General features: G+C 44.4%; 1 protein-coding gene and 1 long non-coding RNA gene across 5 annotated transcripts in view; both read right to left on the bottom strand.

Moving 5' to 3' along the window:
- LOC125944084 (uncharacterized) overlaps positions 1-23,129 on the bottom strand; it is a 465,938-nt gene that overhangs the window by 17,299 nt on the left and 425,510 nt on the right. The window lies entirely within an intron of this gene.
- Positions 1-23,129, bottom strand: part of LOC119446119 (nitric oxide synthase-like protein) — a 407,352-nt gene that overhangs the window by 17,299 nt on the left and 366,924 nt on the right. For all 4 annotated transcript variants that reach the window (XM_049663915.1, XM_049663916.1, XM_049663917.1 and 1 more), the window contains exons 16-22: positions 22,419-22,593; positions 17,516-17,657; positions 16,603-16,687; positions 11,669-11,865; positions 3,194-3,366; positions 1,583-1,793; positions 406-493 (exon numbers count right to left, since the gene is read on the bottom strand). In XM_049663915.1, coding sequence (XP_049519872.1) covers positions 406-493; positions 1,583-1,793; positions 3,194-3,366; positions 11,669-11,865; positions 16,603-16,687; positions 17,516-17,657; positions 22,419-22,593 — 1,071 coding nt within the window. The remainder of the gene's footprint in view (positions 1-405; positions 494-1,582; positions 1,794-3,193; positions 3,367-11,668; positions 11,866-16,602; positions 16,688-17,515; positions 17,658-22,418; positions 22,594-23,129) is intronic.

Genomic DNA, 23,129 nt, shown 5'->3' with positions numbered 1-23,129 from the left:
TTCCAGTCTATATGTACTGTAGAGCAATCACGCACAAAAAGCTACTTATGTTCGGGAAAAAAAGACTCAAAACGAAACGCTAGAACTTGAACAACAACGAAGACACTGCCGGGAAGAGTAGTTTCGATTGAGATAATTAATGCACGCACATGTTCGTACAACTTGTGTCCTTCAAATCAGTTTGCCATGAGAGCTGTTAATTTGTCATAATATTACTTTCCATTCTGATTACTGCCACAGAAACAGTCCGAAAGCAGACGCATGACTGCAATTTTACTAAGATTATATAACTTAATTGGCATCAAGATTACATGACTTAAACGTAGGCTTGTGCCGGCTACAAGCCGTACAATAAGGCATCCGTTTCTTAGTGCTATAATCATGATTTTACAGAAACAGGCTCACATTCTGACGAAGCAAGCAATCTCCTCTCCTGGGTCAATGGTGTCCAGAAACGAGGAGCACACACCGTAGTGTTTTTTGCCTGTGCCATCTGAAATAAAAAAGAATGAGTTACAAACACACACACAAAAAGAAAAGAAAAAGCATCGACAAGCGGTCATTCTTGCGATGTTCTTGTGAATAACACGCATGTGTTGTGCACATAAGAAAATTTGCAAACCCAGCACAACTTTTGTCATAGCTGCTGTTTCGGGCGTGAGTGCCAACTAAGTGCGGGCATAAAATGTAAAAAAAAAGCTTGCCGTTACCGCGGTTGTTTTTATAATCATATGCCTCGTTTCCAATAGTTGTCATAGAGCTGCCTGGCATGGAGGTGAAGATGCCAAACAGAGCAGCGTTCATTATGGCGTATGCTTTACGCACTACTCACGTACTGTGCGTCCCGAGTCAGTGGGAAGGATATTTTAATCTTAGGTTGTTTCAAGCATGTAAGCCCTAAAACATTCGTAATTATTTTTTTATATGCCACATGACTTCTCTTTCTTTTAACATAGTTTCGCTTGACAATCAGTTATTGCGGAAGAGTCGACGATACAAGTTACCAGCATTTCCAAACAGACAAACAAACCAACAAACAAATATATGAATGAATGAATTAATTAAATCATTATTCGCTCAGTGATTTCGAGAACATTACAGTCAACGATGATTGTTAACCACTTCTTACTTCTTTTTTTTTCATTTAGCGTTGCAGTTATACATAAAAGAACACAACGTTATTGGCGTCTCTAGCACTTTTATGACCCATGCCGGCCACAGCTGCGCAGGAAAGAACACACACTCACGCACGCGCGCACACACGCGCACACGCAAGCACACAGATAAAAGTCCTCCGGCGTGCTAATCTGCTCAGAAGGATCAGGAAGATGAGAAAAAGAGTATGATAATGTGCGACGATGAGGAGAAACTGCACAACGTGAGTATATGCAAATTTCTATTTCAACTCGTGTTTCTCTAAAAAAAAAGCATTAAAGGAACGCTCGGATGACTCGCTTAGTTGACATAACGTCCGGCCAAGGAGGGCCCAGTCGGATGACGTCTTCAGTCTATGACGTATTTCCAATTAGCGCTAATGAACGCGTGCCCGAACGAAAAGGGAAACGGGAGCTCCTTCGCTCACTCTCTGTTCGGTACGTGACCACGGCCACGGTGAGGTGTATCTGGCCCGGATAGGCTTCCGGCGCCGAGCTGATGGAGTAGAAGCGCGGTTGGATCAGGGGCAGCATGCACAGCAGCAGCTCGGGCGTCGGCTGCACCGAGTGGAACTCCTCGAGCAGGTCCAGCAGGTGCGGGAACTTGTGCGCCTTCCAGTCCTCGTACTTCTCCAGATTCTGAAACACGCGCGCGCGAGCGCGGCGAACGTGAGCGTCGCGCTCTTTCTACGAGAAAAGCGCATATTCGTTCGCAATCTCAGAGATTAGATAGATAGATAGATAGATAGATAGATAGATAGATAGATAGATAGATAGATAGATAGATAGATAGATAGATAGATAGATAGATAGATAGATAGATAGATAGATAGATAGATAGATAGATAGATAGATAGATAGATAGATAGATAGATGAGCACAAGGTCGCGCGTTCGATCCTGGTCCTGGGGGCTGCATTACGATGGGGGGAGGAACGCAACAACGGTTGTTTACCGTGTATTGGAAGCACGTTAAGGAAACCCCAAGTAGTCAAAATTAATCCCGGGTCCCCCATTACGGCGTGCTTCACAATACGATCGTGGTTTCGGCATGTAAAAACCCCATATTATTGTTTTGTAATGTTTGAGAGCGACCGAACCCTTACAGAGTATATTCTCGCGCACATCGTAATAAGCGTGTTTTTTAACCACGTGGCGACCATATGGAGACTCTGTGAGTAATACCTGTGTTGACCTCGTGACACCACCACGTCTGTTCGGCAATATAAGCAATGCATCTGCTGTTGCACAAGTTGGTGCAGATGTCGCATAACAATTTTTAATGTCGACGGACTCTTACTCATGAGTTGGTGAACAAGACCGTTAAAGCTATCGCTGTTAAGAAGAAGAAAAAGAGAACATGAAATCAGCCGAGAAGTAAAAATATATCTTAAGGAATTGTGAGAACCACCCATTTAACGACGACGCGTGCACAGTAGTAAGGTCAGAAAAGTGTTATTTTTTTTTTTGCATGCAAAAGTGTCAGGTTATGACACCTTGTTTACGAACGAATCCGCCGAATATTATGAACGAATCCTAGAGTCTAATACACGAAGCCATTCGCTCACAGCCGTGACCCTTGATTGGCCGGATGTATCGACAACTTTTGAGACAAATGTTCTCGCATTAAAAAAAAAAAAAGACACACAAGGCTACCGTTCAGTAACTGATGGCACGTGCGAAGGCGTCTGTAATTCCGGTACCATAATGCGGGACCACCGAAGAAATCCCGCTTACGCTCCTCAATTTGAATCGCCCGAGCCAAAACGGACCGGTTTACGCAAACCCCAAGCGACCTCACACTCTGTCGCTCTTCGCGAATCCCCCAGCGCTGACGTCATACGAGAAGTACCACAGTCCAAAGTAGGTGGCGCCATTCGGATTTTTCATCTTTGTCGTTCTCTCGCTTACAAAAAAAAAAAAAAAAAACCACTGTGTGCTATTGTTCAATCTGGCTGGACTTCATATTTTTCTTCCGAGTGTTTAACGTGATTCTGTAGTAAAGACGCCGCGGTTTGCCATAAACACGGCTCCCCTCACCGTCGCGAGCGTCTGCAGCTGCTCCTGCTGGCTCTCGTCCGATGCCATGGCGGCCAGGTATTTGAGCAGCTCTTGCGATGCCGGCGTCGTGATGTCCAGGTAGCGGCGCAGAGCCACGCGCAGGGAGCACGGAGGCAGGCGGCCGTTGTCCTGCCACGTCTCTTTCTGCTCGCCTGCGCACGTGCAATAATCGGAAAAAGTGCACGTATACGCAAAAATGAAGGCATAAGAGCTTTCAAAACTTCAAACCTCTCTTCAGAGCAAGCAAGCTTGTTAGGCGCTTTCACGAGGTCGTCATATCCGTCTAACAATTTTGTTTTGTCTTTACAGGGTCACTGATAGACCTAGTCGGTGATCCATCATTGTCAATGAACAGCGCACAAACCGCACAAACTTGCAACTGACGTTTTACGATTACATGCGAATAATTTACATGATTCGCTGACTAGGGCAATAGAAGTAACATTTCAACTGTCAACAGTTCAATGAAATTTTGAGAAAAAAAAGAAGAAAAAAACCGAGCAAGAATACCGCCCGCGGGAGAAGATCGTCACGCGACGTGATTTATTTTTCAGCTTGGCTTTCTTTGCCTCGACTCTGGTTGAAACGTTTCATTTATTGCCGTTTCACCAGAGTGTATTAAATCGGCGTGCGCCATGCTAGCAATAAAACCATAGTTAAAGTCAGCGCTTGCCTTTGTACTTTGTCCACATGTTCCGTAGTCGATCCACTATGATTTATTACCTTTCTCTCCAGTAGTTACAAAAGGCAGTGATCGGCAGAAGACTTACTGCGTATCTAAAGTCGACCACAGCCTGCTTGTTTACTGGAAAAAAGCTGGAAGTCAACCTACGATAGCGGATTACAATCTCTTTCTGGCTTGCTGTGCGACAGAAAAGATTTCTTGACGCGAAAAAAAATGCATTGAAACCGTAAAAGCAAATATCTACTCACACTAACATTTCTTTAAACGCGAAGCTGTTTAAGCCGGCCGTAATTTGTAGTTCGTATCAAGAAAATAAACTTTCTTGCCGAGGCGGGATTCGAACTCGGCGAGCGTCGTAACCACTAGGCTATACAGCCACGTTTGCAGAACATGCATTTATGTGAACCACATGATTGCGTTCGAGCGTGGTCGTCTTCGTTCACAGCTGGTGCGTTCGCATGATCGTGCTCTGCGAGGTGAAGAAGAGGTTTTGCGTGCTATGCTCGGGAGAGAGATAAAAAAATGAGAGCGTGAGAGAGAGAGAGAGAGAGAGAGAGAGAGAGACGCATTCACGGAGCGGGTCTGCTGGAACGCGTTGTCGGCGTTGCAACGCGGTGGAACGTGTTGTTGGCATTGCAACGCGGTGTCGGGGTTGCTAGCTGCGCTATGCAACGCGCAGCGATGGCCGTAAGTCCGAGACGCCCGGAAAGAAATTATCATCATCATGAGTAATAAGATGAAAAGTTCGCGCGCACTTCCGGAAAATGCTGGGCTACGATCGCCCAGCTTCGCTGCTTCAAGTGTTGCGCGGCCGAGTGCAAGGTTAAGCGCTTTTTTTAAAATAGTATACAGAACTTGCACTTTCCTTCAATCTTGCCCGAAGAGGAACTGTTTTCTGATTGTGATGACGAAGAGCTAAAATCCCGGAGTACAGTTGTACAGGAAGACACGACACGAGCGACGACTGTCAGCCTGTGCTTAACATCGACAAAAGGCAGCGTGATATCGTGTCATTATCCTCCCCTAGTTCGCGACTGAGAAAAACAAGCATAAGGTACACGAGCAGAGACTGCTGATTGCGCTCGGTAGCAGGCCATTAACTGGTTGTTATTTGGCCAAATGAAAAAAAAAATATATATATACTTTCCCTCTATGTTCAAATTTCACAATCTGAAAGATAACAACTTGGTTTCCCGCCTGCAGCGTACTTGTTTTTTCCTTTATTTGCAAGCCGACGAGTCATCGAACGACGTGTTTTATGTTTTATTTTAGTCTTTGTTCTTTCTTCTTGTACATCTTGTTTCTTCCCTCTTTGATCTCATCTTTGATTTCTTTGTTTGCAAAGAATGTATGGGAAAATATCCGAAATAAAGCACAAACAAATACTTCTATGGCCAGTACCTTCGCTATCACAGCGCATCAATATTCGTTCCTGTTCTGTCAGGCTAAGAGCTTTAATACGTCTCGCTAAAAGTTAGCCTCGGTAAAGTTGCCTGTCTCTGCTTGCATAGATGTGCAGTGGGGAGGCTCATACTCGATGCTTCTTGTATATAGGAAACAAAGAGAAAAACAAAATAAGCGAGAACTAGCTTATCGATAGGCAACGCTCTAGCAATCACGATGATGGCATAAGTCTACCAACAGGAAACGGGGAAAAAAAACCCGCACACGTACTTTGTCACTGAAAGACTGATGGTTTGTTTCAGAGGAGAAGGCGATACCTTTACGTAAAGAAACACAAAGGAATAAAGTATAAAATGAAATATAACAAAATGACAAGTGGTCAACGCCCGAATGGAGCGGTGCCGGAAAGATACACTGCGGGAAAAGTCGCAGAAACGGGAGAGTGAAAAGCGATTGTCGAGGCCCGACGATTTAAAATGCACATTTGTTCGGTGCAGGTCTTTGTTGAGCGGCAAACAGGGATACTGAAAGTTCTGCGCAGAAGTCTTTCAATCCCACTGCCAGGCGTCTGTAAAGTTTCTCTCCGTTGCGTGTGACTGACGGATAGCATTTTTCAAAACGTTTTCTCGGTAGCTAAAGAAAAAGCAAGAAAAAAAAAACGCATTGTAACTCTAGGCAACTGTTGGCGTTAATGCCAAAGCTTATGCCTACGCTGCTTTCTCGAGTGTCGGGAAACGTCGTTGCCGACTTCCTAAAACAAACGGAAGCGCTGCTTCCAATACAGAATCAAACTGCAACAAACAACGTCATTAAAAACATTTCTGCACGTGCTATGACGAAGATTCATATTCCGTTAAACTGCGCAAACCGACTAAACACGGCCGTAAACTGCCAATAATGATATTAAATATTTTCAAGGAGATGGTAAGGGCTCCGATTCATTGAGTAGAATACATTGGTCGGTGTTTGCGCAATCAGTATAATTTAACTGCGTCGCACACGCATGACCTAACTTTTTCCCATGTGGCAATCCTTCCTCATTCCTAATCTTCCGTTTGTCAACCGTTTTGATAAGATTAGCAGCGTTTAAATGTTTTCACTGAAGTATAAGAAAAATAGAAAAGTCGACTAGTGAGTGTTACAGATCCGAGCTTGTTATGAAACAGCAGAGAAGGGGATTTAGAAGTGATGGAAACGCAGTGCAAGTTCGGAAACGTTTTGCTGGGTATAGAGACGCGGAGGCCTGCGTCTTGAACGTGTAAAAAACTGAGGCAGTGAGCGCGCTAAAGCTTTCTTTCACGGTGACCGAGTGAAGCGAGAAAACTTGACATTTTTTCCCATTTTTTTCCCATTCTGTACGTCTGTTTTAACACACGAGCGCACGTATATCAGTTTGACGTTTTCTGTATGTGCCGAGCCTAGCAGAATTCAAGGTGATTAGAATTCGGTAAATTTAGGTGCTTATGCGTCATTTTGTAAGACATATTAACATACTGGGCTAAGTCTATTAGTATACGCACGACCAAACGCTTTTCCTGATTCGGCGCAGTTGTTGGGCTCGCCTTCTGATTACGTAATGCCTTCTCTGTCACCTCCCCTTTTAGGTAGACATGCTTTGTGCCACTTCAGAAGACAGTTACGAGCCTGTCTACAAATCTTTTGTTTGCGTTTACATCTGATAATATTAATAAGACATATTATTCTCTCCATGTTTACTTTCTTCTAGAAATCTCAGCTCACCCCAAGCACAGCTTCCTTAATCTGACAAGTAAATGAGCCATGCCTGCACTTTTATGCTTTTTGTTTTCATTTTCTCACCATTTCTTTTTTTCCCTTTACGCTTTCTCCACGAACTCCCAGCTCTTGCTCCGTTACTGGATTATCAAGTATGGCTTCGCCTCATTACTGGTATTAACGCAGTGAAGCCAGCTTCGGGGTTAAGAAGTTCCTGCGTTACCGCTCGCCGCTTGGCGCTGCCGCGGACTTGAGCTGAGCTGCTGCATAATGGCGTGAGCAGGCTAGCCAGCCACGAAAAGGAGCGCGGGTGCCTACTCACGAAAATACGCACGCGCCAAAGCGCATACGCCTGCACTAGCAGGCAGGATGAGAAAAAGAAAAAAAAAAGAACACTTCTTGCATCATGCGCTCCACGTGTTCTCTTACGACGGCGCTCTTCTATCTTTTCGTGTAGAAAGCCAGAAGGTAAGTCGTTATGTATGGACGAGCCCTGTAGGCGCGAAGAACGGCTAATCAGTTCTAAAAAAAAAGAAGAATGGCAAATGAGCCAGGACGGAATAAGGAAAGTGACTGACGTGGAAACACAGGACGCAGTTGAAAGAGGACAAAGGCAAGAAGAAATTATAAGAAGTAAGGTTAAAGTAGGGGGGTCACAGATTAAAAAACAGATAAAAGGAAGGAAGGAAGGAAGAGGAGGAAGGGGAAGAGGGAAGGCTAATGCGAAAAGAAAAGATGGAAGAGACTATAGAAGGCAGCCTAATCGGCCCACGTGGAAAGAAGCGACAAATTGTGGAAGACAGGTACCCGATCGTAGGCGCAATAGTCAGTAGCGTAGCCAGGACTTTCTTTCGGATGGAGTTTATAGCCCCGTAACAACCTGTAATCTCTGTTTTAAGAAGGTTTTCTCACAAGGATTAGCATTGTTGCGGGAGTTTTTTTACACCCAAACATGCTCACCCTTTTTCCCATTCCCCAAACGTTTCCCTCTCCCCTCCGTCCCCCCCCCCCCCCCCCCCCGTCCCTCCAACGCTTTTAGTATTAGCCCACTGCTCTCTGAATATCTTTCCAAAAGTGTGCCCGAGAGCCTATAGAGAACGGAACAAGAACATTTAATGGAAACGAAAAAAGAAAGAAAGAAAGAAAAAAAAAACACTGTGTCGCGTCAGCTGAACGTTATAACAAGCAAGTACAGCTCGGTGCGTGTTCGTAACGAAAAAGAGTGAGAGAGTAATGGAAATCCAAAATAAATAGTTTAAGGATTATCTTGTTAACATAACTCGGCGAGTTATTAGTAGTGCATCCTCCTGAAGCGCTGGTCGGGCTATTCTAATCTCTATTAATCGAAAGGGCAGGTCGCTTTGTACGAATGAACCATTCTCTCAAGGATTAGAGTCGTTTAAGAACAGAATATTATCATATTCTTCCTTTTATAAAGAGAGAAAGCACTGGTGAAAGCAGCATACCATCAGTATTAGATATCGTCAGCTAGCTAGGTTGCCTTGAACTTGCACATGCCATAGCCACAGGTCTAGATCGTATAGTACTTGCCGTGGAGGCTCAGGGGCTATGTCCCTGTGCTGCTGAGCACTCGGTAGCGGGTGTGATTCCCCCGGCCGCGGCGGCGGCATTTCAATGAAGGCAAAGTGTTAAAGGAAAAGGAAAGAAAGAACGGTAATGCAAACATATTCTTGGTGCACGTTAAAGAATCCCAGGTGTTCAAAACTAATTCGGTGCCCTCAACCACGGCACCCTTTACGACTCCACTGTGGAGTTTCGGGACATCAATAACCTTCCCTTTGCCACACACACAGACAAAATAAAGCAACATATATTTATGTAGAATGTTGAGCAAGGCTTTCGTATATATAAGTTGCTCGGTTGCCACGAGAGTCCTGCCTTTCCCCCAAAACAAGGCGCGCGCATCCCGGATTGTACGCATGCGCAACGCTGAATCAAATCCACGTTCATGTTCCAGTTTTCAGCGACACGTTTGACGCTTTGCGGTACTCATGGCCCGTATTTCTTTGGTAATGGGTGTAGTTATAGTATACGAATACTTTCAAGTGTTTATCAGGTGTACCCCTTAAATAACGGATTAGTCAGGACGAGTTCGTGATAACTTCTTTATTTTACTTTAGCCCCAAAGAAGAGACGCAATACACGATAGAGATGTATGATAATCACACGGTCTTGACTTCCAGTCGGCTGAATCGGAAAAAAAGCAACGCGACCTCAAATAGCCATACCCGGACCAATACCCAATTAAAACATAACGCGACGCGGCAAACTAACAGACAAGAGAGAGAAGTTATAGGTACAAACAGCTCCAAACCTAAAACCTAAATCTTGTGCACGTCGTTTACCATGACTCACGCGACGTGGACCGCAGCTAATCGATTTTATTTGCATGAAAGAAACATCGGAAGCGGCGCTCACGGAAGCGCACTTTGACGATTTCGATCTGCTCTTTTTTGTTTTTGTTGTCATTTAATTTGAACGACTCTCTGAACGCTGGACTGAGCATGAAGTAGTTGTTCGATTCGCTTTCAGAAACGACCGTGCTATGGTATTTCCTGACGTGGGATACTGGTTCGCTGTCTCGGGGGAAGCTAATTATGCGCATAAACATTTAACTAGAGCAGCAAATGAGAGAAAGGATATCGACGCATCTATAATTTCCGGACGGCAGCGCGCACGGAAATGATTAGGTTTAGGCTCGATTCCGCAAGTTCTTTATGTGCGCAAAACAGCGCTCGAATTTAGCCGATATTTTTTTTTCGTTGTTAATGCCAGTAACTAATTCAGAGCCACTTTAAATGTGGGTGACTTCTTCCAGCAACTCGTGTCTATTACGATGCATACAAACCTTACACATGTCTGAAATGCACGTGACAGAAAAAAAAAGAGAAAAAAAAGTGACATGCACATGAAAAAAGAAAAAAGGAAATGCACCACCTGATGAAAGAAATAAAGTCAAACACCGAAATAAAATTTTAAGCTTATGAATAAAGGAAGTGAAAACGGCATTGATGAGGACGCAAAAAGTAAGGAAAAGGGAAAATAAAGATCCATATAGTGTTCGGTTCATTCTTAGAAGAAATGCCTAATTAATGTCCTGGCCGACCAAACTTCAAAATTTTTTTCAGCGTCATATAAAATAAGAACCTCGATGAGAAGCGTTAGGTAGATATCTTCAATAAATAAAGAAAATATCTATATATATTCGAAGTCTTCATATCAAAATTGAGTCGTATTCTGTATTAAAGAATGATTAGTTTTTTTCTTGTAAAAGTGCACCATGGATTACTCGAGGAGCAATTTGAGCACACGTAGCCATAGATACAGCATGTAACCACTTAGTTCACAAAGCAAGTGCGAGACAGGCATAAGAGTCGATAAAAATCCTTTGGGAAGCAACGGCCAGAGTTGAGAACGGACAGGTAAGAGCAGGATAAAAGATTGAGGATAGCGAGTTAAGGTTATGACAGACGTTGAAAGAGAAATGAGAGAGAGGTTCCATAACTGTAATTCTAAAGTTGTGTATTTCTTTTTGGTTTGTTGATTTGACCGCACTGCCTAAAATGTCGACCTCGTAGAGGGAAGAAACATGACGATGCTTATGTCGCAAGTTCTGTTATATCAAAAAGCCTGCGTAGGTCTGTCTTCAAGTAAGCCATTTCCTGCCAGTTGTCAGAAAACCTTCAGAACGGGTGCGAGTTTAGATTACACCGTCTATTAAGTTGTGCTAATCAAAATTCCAACGCGCTTACTTGCAAACGTTACCTATTTTCTTTTGCCGATGAATCTTGCACCGCATTATACATCGCAATAAGTGTCATCAGCTGCGCAAGGACACCTGTCATTAATTCCTAGGCCTACACCAACTTCGCAGCTCACATATTTATGAACTTTTCTTGCGATTACAACAGCTAGCCCTATGCCGCTCCCATCCATTGGTAATCAGTTTTTCATGTGTTCGGTTGTCCGTTCTACACATTTCATGCCCGAGCAATGTCTAGGTAGCCCTCTCGGTCACCATCGCTACATATGAAGACGCAACCTAATCTTGTTTGCTCCAGGCAGTGGCGGAAAAAAAAGTTGTTTGAAAAATATGTGTGAAAGCAGCATGAAAGCGTCTCATGACGAAAACCCGTGTCCCATATTGCCTTATGCTACACGGAATAACAACCAATACTACAGTTTTATGAGTAACACGGCCGCTTACCAAGTGAAGCTCGATGTGGTTCTCTTCATTCAAGCTCCTAATATGTACAACATATTATATTTTAATCGCCAGTGCTAAATAATTACTTGGACTACTGTATCAGGGAACTTTTTTTTATGAAGCAGAAAAAATTAGTCAGAGTTCCATATCCAGAATTTAACACTTTTTTAAACACAACTGGAATATCAGAAGGCTTAAACCACCGAGTTATCGCTCGACTTAGGCAACAATTCTTCGATTATTTCTGTGATTATCTTTAAATACAGTGAGCTACCATGGAACTGCATAACTATACACATTTTACCAATAGTCAGTCATAACTCATTGCTGTAGTGGGTACTAGAAGCCACGCCTGCATAAGAGGCAAAAAAAAAAAAATAAATAGAGGGGAGTATACGCGTACCCGTGATTGGATTCTGGACGATGTCCCGGTACTGGACCCTGAAGACAGCGTCCGGATCTGCCGATCCAGGCGCGAGGCGCTCCACGATGCCGTTGACGATATCGTCACGGTTGACAGCGTAGATGCCGATGTGGTCGCCCGGCGCGTACTTGAGCTCACTGTCACCGCTTGCCTCGAGCACCACCATGATGGTCTTCCTGGGAGATGCGAAGAAGCGGAGGAGGCGAGAGGACGTGTAGGGAAAATAAATTGTAAGTATATGGGCATGCGAATATGCGAAATTGCCAATAGGAATCGAACGTCGTTCGCTTTTCGGATTGTATTCAGTTCAAAAATTCTCTCCTCAAAGTTGACAAATATTCGTTACCCGTTAGAATACTGCAAGATGATGAAGTGAAAGGGAACATTGTCATTCACCCGACTGTAGCCCGAGGAACCACATAGGTGTTCTCGGAAAGTTTTGCAGTTGAATAAAAATTTATCCTGGTCCTAAAAAGCGTAGGGGGGGGGGGGGGGGGGGGGGCTTCAAAGCTTTCCAATGAGAGCTCTGCGCTCCACACCAAAATACACACTCTAGCATCATAGGGATAGCAGGCTAATTAACTGTTATGTTATCGAGTTATCAGCCTATATTTATGCCCACTGCAGGACGAAGGCCTCTCCCTGTGATCTCCTATTACCCCTGTCTTGCGCTAGCTGATTCCAACTTGCGCCTGCAAATTTCCTAACTTCGTCACCACACCTAGTTTTCTGCCGTCCTCGACTGCGCTTCCCTTCTCTTGGTATCCATTCTGTAACTCTAATGGTCCACCGGTTGTCCATTCTGCACTGTATAGTTAACTGTATAATGTAGCAAATGAGGGTAAAACCTATGTTTGATAATAATTAATGCTGTTAGCCAAGCTACCGGCTTGGAATGATATTCCAGATGTTAACAACGAAATTATGATTAAAAAAAGAACATGTATACGCACAACACAATCTCGGAAGTCCTCTATACGACGCAAACGGGGTGTACAGCCTATCAAACACAGTCGAGGAAGTAGAGTTCGCCAGGCAAAGCCTACATTACAGCTAGTACAGAATGGCAAGTAAATAAGCTCTGTAGAGTCTAACAAGTTGTGTTTCCCATCGTCCGGGCCCGCGCCTAGGCGAAGGCAACCAATCGCATCGCCTTAGGACGGCACGACAATTAATTAAGATCTAGGTGCGTTCCATTATCCTCCAAGTAGACGAGTGATTAGAGCGACAGAGCGTCCTGCACTAATCGTGATACATCCGCGATTAATATTCCCTAATCCTACTTCTATCCTATGTCATCGTCGCCTGCACTCTCGTGTTTTCTTTCTTTTATTTCCTTCGTTTATGCGTTATTATACGCACTTGGTACAAGCAAAAGACAGGCAGTGCTTACGTTGGCGACTATCCTCAGCGACGGCTAAATGACTTTCTAGATGGTGCGTTATGTCCTACAGCCACAGACGGCAGGGTAATTACGGAGCTTTATGCGTTTTCACCTCTTTAATTATGCGATTAGATTGCGAAATTTCGGAAAGGCGTCGACAGCAGCCTTGCGGTGGTGCAACGCCAAACGACGGCCGCTGGTGTCTTAATCCCGCTCACAAAAGCGCCGGCGTTCGCTCGTAAATCGACTAAACTGTCTGGAAATTGGATATTCATGCTTGGTTCATATTGCGCTAAAGGCTTATCACACGGCGCCCGACTGGCCAATTGAAAGCAAGCCGTTTTATGTGGCAACCAACGAGTGTGATGTCCCGATACACCACCCCTTTGTGCCTAAGTGACCATTTTTTTTTACTCTGGGTGTAGGCAAAAAAAGATAGCGAAAGAGAGAGAGAGAGAGCGACAACACTTCTTGACTTGCGTTAAACGACCACCATTAAGAGAACACATGAACCTGTCGGGAGACCTTTGCAGTGTCGCGTTTCTTGTGCACCAATTTTAGATGAATTGAGTATCGTGAAACATGGGCTATACAGACCTTTATATGAAATTGTGCAACGACGATTGAGTGCGAACGTAATCATTCGTAATATCGGCTTGCTCTTGACTGCACGAAAACGCCGAATAAAAAAAAAGCAGAAGAAAAAATAAAGTCGAAATCCCGCTGGAAATGGTCCTCGCCGCTAAGTGTCGCAAATTTGGCGAATGATCAAATGCGATCGTATAACTCCCAGCGGACGCTTCATAGTATGAATCATTTACTCAAGGTGTATGAAGGTCATGCGAAGCTGCAAAAATCATGCGCAGAGCGCTTTTTTCGGCCTTCATTTAGCGTCTGTCTGTGTGCGTGTCTATGTGTTTTATGAAGTTACATTTCATAGGTGGGTTGCGTTTCTTTCTCTCATGAACTAATCTGTGTAAACATTATCTGTTTATTAGCATAATCACGCCGTCTTTCACCATCTGCTCTGCTTGTTCCGAGGTGTATTATACAATGAATCTCCTAGGGAGATATCACGATAAGGAGTTGTAGTAAGCGAAAAAAAAAGAATGATTAAGCAAAGTTCATAACGAGCTGAGAATCAAGAGCCAGACATACGGTACATCCCGTAACAGTAAATTTCCTCATCTTCGCACGGACGTGCCTCATTTTCACGTACATACGATAAGCGCTCCCCCATTCGGGGATTGAACATAGACTTTTTAAATCCAACGCGCAGAGCTACGCCTGCCTCAAAGAGCGAGTGAACGGCGCAAACGACGTGTTCCCGCCGACAAGACAGACAGAGAGGCCCATTTGGCCGTCATGGGCTCTCACTGCGCGAAAGGTACACCCGGCGGTCTCTATAGACGGCGCCGCCGTCACATATCGTTCGGCGAACGACCTTGGTCCCATTTCGCAAGGGTATAAGTACGCGAGCCGCAGAGCGTCTCAATTTGCGCGGGACTCGGCGGACTCTATTATAATACGCCCGACGAAATCGCAGAGTTATTCTCGAGGGACTTATACGGACAGCGGGAACCAGAAGTACGAGCGAACAGAATGAGAGCTTTGGGCGCTACTACGAGAGGAAAAAAGAAAAAAAAAGAAATGTGAAATGTGAACTATACGGAGGTACCTACTAAAAAGGTAGCGAATAGAAAAAAAAAAACAGAAGAAGCAAAACTTGATATCTCTCAGGCTCTATCAAGAAAGCCTATAAAGGTGCGAGGCGCTTTTCCTGGTTTACTTTATAGCGTGACTCTGCTCGCTGCACGTGGATTGCCGCCCGTATAATAGAGGGGACAATGGCCTCTGCGAAAAGGAATTTTCGGGCAGCGTACGTGGAATCGTCACTTTCTTCTGAGAGTTATAGGAGCAGGCATTTAGTTCACTTCAGAGCGCCCTAAACGGGAGAAGCGTCGAAACACCCACCTCTCTCTCTAATATATAGTAGTAACTGGATTTATCAATGGGCCAAGCGTATTTAGAGAAATGAGAAGTACAACTTCGCGGTTATCTTAGGTTTATTTACCCAACAGTTTCGGTCCACCGACCGAAACTGTTGGGTAAATAAACCTAAGATAACCGCGAAGTTGTACTTCTCATTTTCTCTCTCTCTCTTTCTCTCTCTCTCTCTATATATATATATAGAGCCAGTGGTGACGTCACGTTTGAGATGATGACGACACGTGATTACGCCATCACCTCAAACGTCGCGTGGTGACGTCATCACGCCAAACGTTACGCTACGTGTAACGGCATCGTCACGTCACGATATCGCCCGATGACGTCATCTTCAAGTGATGATGTCACTTGATGACGTCATGCGACGCGTCTTGTAGAAGCAGCGCACTGTGCACTTCCCACTTCTTTGCACTGTCTCCGGGATCCGCCCACGATGACGTACCGTTATTCAGTAATCACGTGGAACGTCACGTGATGACGGGATCCCACCAAAGGTCGCGTGATGACATCATCACATCAAACGTTACGTTACGTGATAACGATATCGTCACACAATGATATCACCTGTTGACGTCATCGCGTCAAACCTGACGTCTCCCGATGACGTCTTCGTCAAGTGATGACGTCACCTAGTGACGTCATGTGATGCCTCTTGGAGAACCAGCCCACTATGCGCTTCCCGCTTTTTTGCACTGTCTCCGGCATAAGCCCAGATTTTTGTGTGAGCAAAGTTCGCGCACGCGGACACAAAAAATCCCCACCCAATAAAGGTTAACAGCTTCTCTGTAAAAAATGCGCCCTCGCTGACCGCAAACTCGTCCGTGCCTATTATTATTATTATTATTATTATTATTATTGAGAGGCTGTCTTTCCCGCAAAATTTAACATTTAGTGGGTAAGTGTGCTTTACGGGTAAAATTTCGTTAGTGGCACGAAATCATCACAAAATTCAGCACAAAATCGCCCCAACATTCTTAGATTAGATAGAAACAAATGCTAAGAACCGTGCTTGCTCTCGCACAGCCAGCAATATATTTGATTTGATTCGAAAATTCGTATCCAACCGAATATTCGATCTTTTTCGATTATTCGCCGCACCCCTCATAAAAAGTTATTAGAGAATTTTCGTTATATGGTGAATTATGCATTTCGATTTTTCTCGTGCGAGTAACGTCCACCGCTTCGAGTAATCGAGCTCAATGACTAGAATCACCGTTGTCCGCCACAGGCGATTTTTAAAAAATGTGCATGACCTACACATAAAAAACGAAAAAAAAATGAAACAACCCGTATGCGCGAGGGTTCTTTTCATTTGATGCTATTCATTTCCTACCATTCATCCCGCTGAGTCGCCGATCTCGTCGATTGCAGTGGCTTCGTGTGAAGCAATGCCGATGAAGAAAGAATGATGAAAAAAATAAAATAATTGTTGCGTAGTACGGGCCCCAGTTCGGTTGAATCTAAACATAATCAAAACCTACGGAAGAAATGTCGCTGATAAAATGCGGGTGTTTAAACTCACTTGTCGTCTTCCTTGTCCCACTGCAGAACCTTCCTGGACACCAGTCTGCTCGCGACGACTTTTCGACTGGAACCCTTGGACAGACCTGCAGCAAGGGGTGAGCGGAAACGTATACAAGTATGTAAAACAAGATGCATTTTATTTGCTGGTAGCTGACATGGTGCTTAGGGGAGCGAAAGGGGAGCCAACGCCTTGGTGAAGCACGCCACTACTTGGGGTTTCAGGATATTAAGGGTTTGAGTCGGAGGCGAAAGACAGAGCTCCCGGTTTTCGCTGTGATTTACCGTTCCCGTCTTAATACTGCCCAAAGCGCGCAGCAACAGCAGTCCTCTTCAAGGCATTCACGCTCGTGCGCACAACTGATTTTCTACCGATTGAAACTCACTGGCTACGGTTGAACCGCCTTGGACTGAATTGATACTGAGCGCATCTCGTCAAATGTGGACCCCACGAAGACGCTCGATGACCTTAATTAAGGGTGCCACGCTGAGGGTTCACATAACCGCCGCGGCCCGCGGGGCGCCAACAAAAAGTTGTAATTTGACGAAGAGAAAGCAGTGAACGCTGAACAAAATAAATCACTATTATTGGTATGTTTACACTTCTTGGCGTTATTTTTCTCTGTCTTTCTCTTGCGAGATTGAGCCGGTTGATTTGGCAATCACTTTGGGAAATACCACGGCACAGTGTCGAAACATTTCCCGCCCAGTTTTGCATACAAAGTGGAATAAGCGCAGAGTCAGGCCCTCGGCGATGCTCCTATACGATGACTCCGCTTATAAGAACATCCGAGTAGACCCTGCTAGACGCTATAGCATATAATAAGCGCCATACGAAGACTACAACGACTTTCTTTATATTCACCAACAAGGGGAAGGAAGGCAAGAAAAATCACAGATTATATGACACTCACCGAAGCCTAGGGGCGGGTTCTTGTCGGTGGCCTTCTGGAAAAGCCGCACCTTGTCCGGCGACCAGGCGATGTTCTCCTCCATCGAGGGTGTCATTTCAATCGGCCCGATGCCGTCGCCCACGCAGAACACATCGCACGCTTGCTGCGAGCAGAAGAGCGGTGCGCGTCTGTTATCAGTTCTAAGAATTTATTTCAATGACAAATACCTACGGCATTGTGCCCAGAATGATCGGGACTATGCGAGAATGATAGTAGCTTTAATGAAAGTGAGGGTGAACTAGTAGTTCACTGCAGGCGCGTAGCCAGGGGGGGGAGGAGGGGGGCTGATGGGGCTTCAGCCCCTCCCCCCCCCCCCCCCCCCCCCGAAATTTTTTCGTGCCGGCATACACCGCCGACGAAAACTACCACCGACGCCGCGAATAATAATAATAATAATAATAATAATAATAATAATAATAATAATAATAATAATAATAATAATAATAATAATAATAATAATAATAATAATAATAATAATAATAATAATAATAATAATAATAATAATAATAATAATTTATTTTCCGTGAAAAGAATTACCTGGCGGGGTTCTGGATAAAAAGTTGCACGCAGGCAACTTGAATAGCCCCAAAACTCATCAAAGGCTACAGAGGGCGTCGGGTGCTCACATGTGAGTAAACAGATGGGAAGGTGTCAATTTACAAAAAAAAAATGTGTATACGAGACAGGTAGTAATACACTTTAACAATCAGAAAAACAAGTAGTCTGCATTACTAAGGAAATATTGAATTTATACATGAGCATTATAGATTACATAAAGAAAGTCTTATTATACGAAAACAGGAAGAAAATAGGAAAAAAACAAACATAACATAGCACTATATTCAGTGCAGCATAGACTAAAGCAAATAAAGGGGGGAAAAGTCATACAGTATTGCATATGAACAAACTCATTAAACAAGAAGGATTAGTTTGACTGAAAGTAGTTGTGCAGGCTGCATAAGGACAGAAGGTCGATTTCTCGTAAGGCGAGGTTATTGAGTAAGGTCGGAAGTGTATGTCGAAGCATTTGTTGACCATAATTCGTTCTTGAGTGCGGAATGTTCCATTGTTCAGGTGTCCTAGTGTCATAGGCTGCGACATGTTCGTGCAGGCGAGCTATGTTCAATCATTCTGCATTCTATCTACAATGTCTTTTTCACGCTCGAAAGACATTTCGGCACGAACATTGCGAACTCGGGCTGGATTTCGTGGTACCTGTGGTGCCTGGGGTGGATTTCGTGGCACCTGGGGTCACGTAACGCAAGGATCCGAGCACAAACTTTCAAGGGCTTTTCGATAGCGAGCGGGCGCGTTGCGGCATCTCGCAGCAGCCGCGGAATCTACGGAGCGCATGGATTTCAATTCCGAAACTTTATGGGTGTAAAGTTCTCATAAACTTTTGACGCGAAAGGTGCACTGACATTTCCAAAGGCGTGCTTTAAAAGATTTTTAATTCTGGAACTTTATGGGGTTAATGCTGTTATAAACTTGGACGAACATGCGTGCACTGGAGCCCTCGTGTCCAAGCCATTCCAGAAATGAAAGCACGCGCTCGCAATCTTCCACAAACACGAAAATACTAAATATTACCGTGACTGTGAGCTAGCAGCTGATAATTTTCTCCAAACATTTTCAGGACGCGTGCCCAATGTGATCGATCAGCTGGACCAGGGCAGGCAAAGTAAAATTTGAGAAAACAGGAGAAAGGAAATGGCCTATTATTGAGGAAATTCTTTTTGCGGGCTACAAGGTCTGGCTCTCGTTGGCCACAGGGACAGTGGCCCTATGAATTTAAGCATAGGCCCCGCTGAAAATACAGGTATTTTCAGAGCGCTTCTCTGTATGCGAGCTGATTGTGGAAATACATATCTGAAGAACCATTTGGAAAGTTGCCCCAGTAATGCCTCGTATTTAAGCCCAGATGCACAAAACCAAATTATAGAAGTTTGTGGCGAAATTATCAAAGAAAGCCTAGTTGCAAAAGCAGGCTGCTTGTCCATACTTCCTGACGAAACGACGGACATCGCCGGAATCGAACAGTCTACTGTTTGTGCAAGGTACCAAAACAAGGATGCCAACGACATCGAGGGAGTGTTTTAGGTTTTATCACCGGAATAGATGCCCTCTACCTTTGCGACTGCAGGTTCTGTGTAAATGTGTACAAACTGTTCCAGATTCTAGTCACCCTTCCAGTGACCACTGCCAGCGCAGAGAGAATATATTTTAACAAGAGTTTACTAAAAAAACTACTTGCGCTCTACAATGTCTGTGGAACGCATGGTTAGACTGCTGCTTCTATACACCCACAGAGACGTCGGCATCAACGTGTCCGAAGTCATTGACCGCTTCGCTCAACTTCCCCGCCGAGAGAAGTTTGTCCTTTAGATAGCGAAGCAGCAAAAATCAATGCAAGTAAAAAGCTCTGTTCCTTCAGGTCCATAAGCTCGTAATTATGAAAACGTATGACTGTTCGTTAGCTTTTAAAACCGCAGAAATTTTAGCCGTTTATTCTAGCAGTTAGCATCATGATCAAAATTATCATGCGAATACGAAAATTATGAGGACATCAATAACCAATTTTGACCGACCTTGCTCATTGAAAGCCCGGCCCACGCGGCGTTTGCCAAAAACACACTCGGATATTGGGTAGTAACTTGCCGCATCATCTGTGGCTTTCGTTTGTCCTTTTCTTTCCTTTTTACCTACCTGCTTTTATTCCTTTTTTTAAACGAAGCAAAACCCTCCTTTAATTTTGGGTGCAGAATAATTGATGCCGCTGTGCAGGCAGTTAAATTACACATTTTCGTACTGATTTTTGCATTATTCCTCTATTATTCTACCTGTATGGTGCTGTCACGACCCGAATACATATCACGATTTCTGCGATCATAGTTTTGTTCTTGCCTAGATCATCTGTCTTTCTGTGCGCAAGTTTTTGTGCGTATCTCTGACTCCGCAACGTGCTTATTTGTCTTGTTTGACGCATAATATACAGTGACGTTTGCTTAAATACGCAGATTTATTGGAGACTTAGACGTATACATTTAAATATCTTGTTGCGAGGTGTTGTGTATACAAGCAGTGAACTTTGTTTCCAGCGACTCTTTTTTGCCCTTTAGCGAGTTGTATCTTCGCATTTGTATATTCCATTCTATCTTCGCATTTCTAATGTATATTTTGCAGAACTCCTACTTTTATGCGACTGCCACAGATACGATGATGAGAGGATTGCCCTTCGGACGGCTTTGGGGCACTTAGACGACAGGCCTTTTACGGAGGAAAAGATCTTGGGCGCGTGGCCTCGTGCGTATGCTATGTGCAGGGCTACAAAGGCGCTGCTGTGTTTTTTGAAGTGCACAAACCTGTATGACCGCCTGTGACGAAACTCCGTGATGAACGTTTAACTGTAAATATGCAACGTGTGAACTGTGAACTTCTCTCTTCCTTCTCTTTCAATCCCTTCTCCCCCTTCCCCCGTGCAGGGTAGCCTACCGGGCTCAGCATGGTTAACCTCCCTGCCTTTCCCTTATGACTTCTCTCTCTCGCTCTCTCCTACTTTTTATTTGTATTCACTGTTGCGAGTATAATCTCGGTGTAACTACAATACACGACCGGTAACAGCTGCTCCTGCGCAATCTATTGCAACGAGGGACAGCGTCATTGAGGTTTTTTCCTGGCCGTTGCATATGTGCAAAAATGTAAACAAGGTTCTTGAATGACGAAGATTCATCAAAATATTTGTCCTCAACTTATTCATTTCATGGCCTTTACGTTCTTCATATCAGCTGTATACACTGCTTTGCTGGTTTCGAACTGATATAGTTCTAATGTCCGTGTGATATTTTCGTTCCTTATTAAATAGAAAAAATAACAAAACACGGCCGCATTGATATCAGTTATTTCTGCCAGAATTTTTAGGACATACGAATATATTCTTTTATGAAAATATACATATTTTACTTGACAGTGCGTAGCGTTCAATAATTCATTTGCAGCATCTTATATACAATGGCATTGGCAATGCAGTTATTATTCATGTATTTGATCCCTCGACAAATTCTATAAGGAGGAGGCCGCGCTGCAACCTGAGCCCCCCCCCTCCCGAACAAAATTTCTGGCTACGCCACTGGTTCACTGAGTCGTGCAGGCTTCTGATGTTTGACACGTGAAGCAACCTTTATCTTTGGAGTCAAAGTTTTTGTGTCGCCCTTGTTTAGGCATTAACACTATACAAAGCTTATTTCTTTCTTTTCAATATAATTTATATGTAGTCTTAAAAAAACGCATTTTATAGAGTTAAAGAACAAGGCACAAGTAATGAAAGAGCTAGTTTGGCCATGATTCGCGCAGAGATCCAAGTATGAGGTCTAGTTTGAAACAGCTGAGTCCCATTGTCACAGTGAGGGCAACTTCATTCGTAAGTATCGATTTATTACTTCTGTATAGTGTCACTCTGCTTGCACAAGCACGATGCCGCAATCGTTTGTTATGCCGAGCACTCCTCCACCTCGCAAGCTATTGTCGCAAGCTTGGCTCGCTGTCAACAAATGTGCCACGTGTAAACTAGCGACAGCGGAAGACAAGAAACGCCTCGAGTGTAGACGAGATGTGATGCGAAAAAAGCTTCAACTACGATCACTAGCTTGCCGAACAACGTAAGCACTTTTTTTTCTTCAACATCGTCATTTCTACGCATCACCGCAGTGAACGCCGTATCCTGCACTCGAATACTGTGACCATTCGAAGAAAGAGTCGCGGCGCAAGCGTTTCACGGGTCGTGTGCGACGACAACTATGAAGAAGGGTGCACGTTTCGACGCGGCCACTATGAACAGTGGCAAAGTGTGTGAATGGCAGCGGCGTACCTCGAAGACAGTCTTGGCCCACACTCGGAAGGATTGCTCCTGTCCGCGCAGCTCGTCTCCGGTGGCCAACTTGCAGATGCGCTCCCCGCCCAGGTCTCCCAGGATCTTGTCCACGTACTTGCCGTACGCGCAGAAGTTGGGGTACGCGCTGGAACCCAGTCCGAACACAGCGAACCTGCGAAGCGCGGTTTCACGTTATTACAACTACAGCGGAACAGACACTTCACGTATATACAGTGAAGGTTGCGAAGGCGAAATCGAAGGCATGCGAAGACAAATCGAAAGTGCGAATCGGGTGGGTAAATAATAACAGAGTGAATTGTGAATCTTCACTTAGGAGCGACCCTCCAACGGAAACGGCTCGTTGAATGGGCGGTGGCTTTGTCATCTACAAAAAGTCTTAACATTCGCGAAAACATGCGTTCTCATTCGTCCTGCAGTTCCGCTGCAAGCATAAATAGAGGTCTAAAAGAAAGAGATGAAATTCATTGTTCGTATTGTATGCTTAACTATGTCTAGCTTTGTGCACGTTGTGCCAGCTATTCGTCGCTTCGCGTTATAGGACAACATGACACGGATACTACAGAACAACCGAACGATGAAAGGTCATAACCCATAGGGCTGGAATGCGAATAATTGTTTCGAGTCCTGAGGGAAAAAAATAATAAACAACATCGGCAACGTATGTCACCTGCGGCGCAGGAAACATAG

The sequence above is a fragment of the Dermacentor silvarum genome, chromosome 3, assembly GCF_013339745.2.
Source record: "Dermacentor silvarum isolate Dsil-2018 chromosome 3, BIME_Dsil_1.4, whole genome shotgun sequence".
NCBI classification, from domain to species: Eukaryota; Metazoa; Arthropoda; class Arachnida; order Ixodida; family Ixodidae; genus Dermacentor; species Dermacentor silvarum.
The sequence above is the reverse complement of the archived record's forward strand: the minus strand, read 5'-3'. Positions and strand labels throughout refer to the sequence as shown.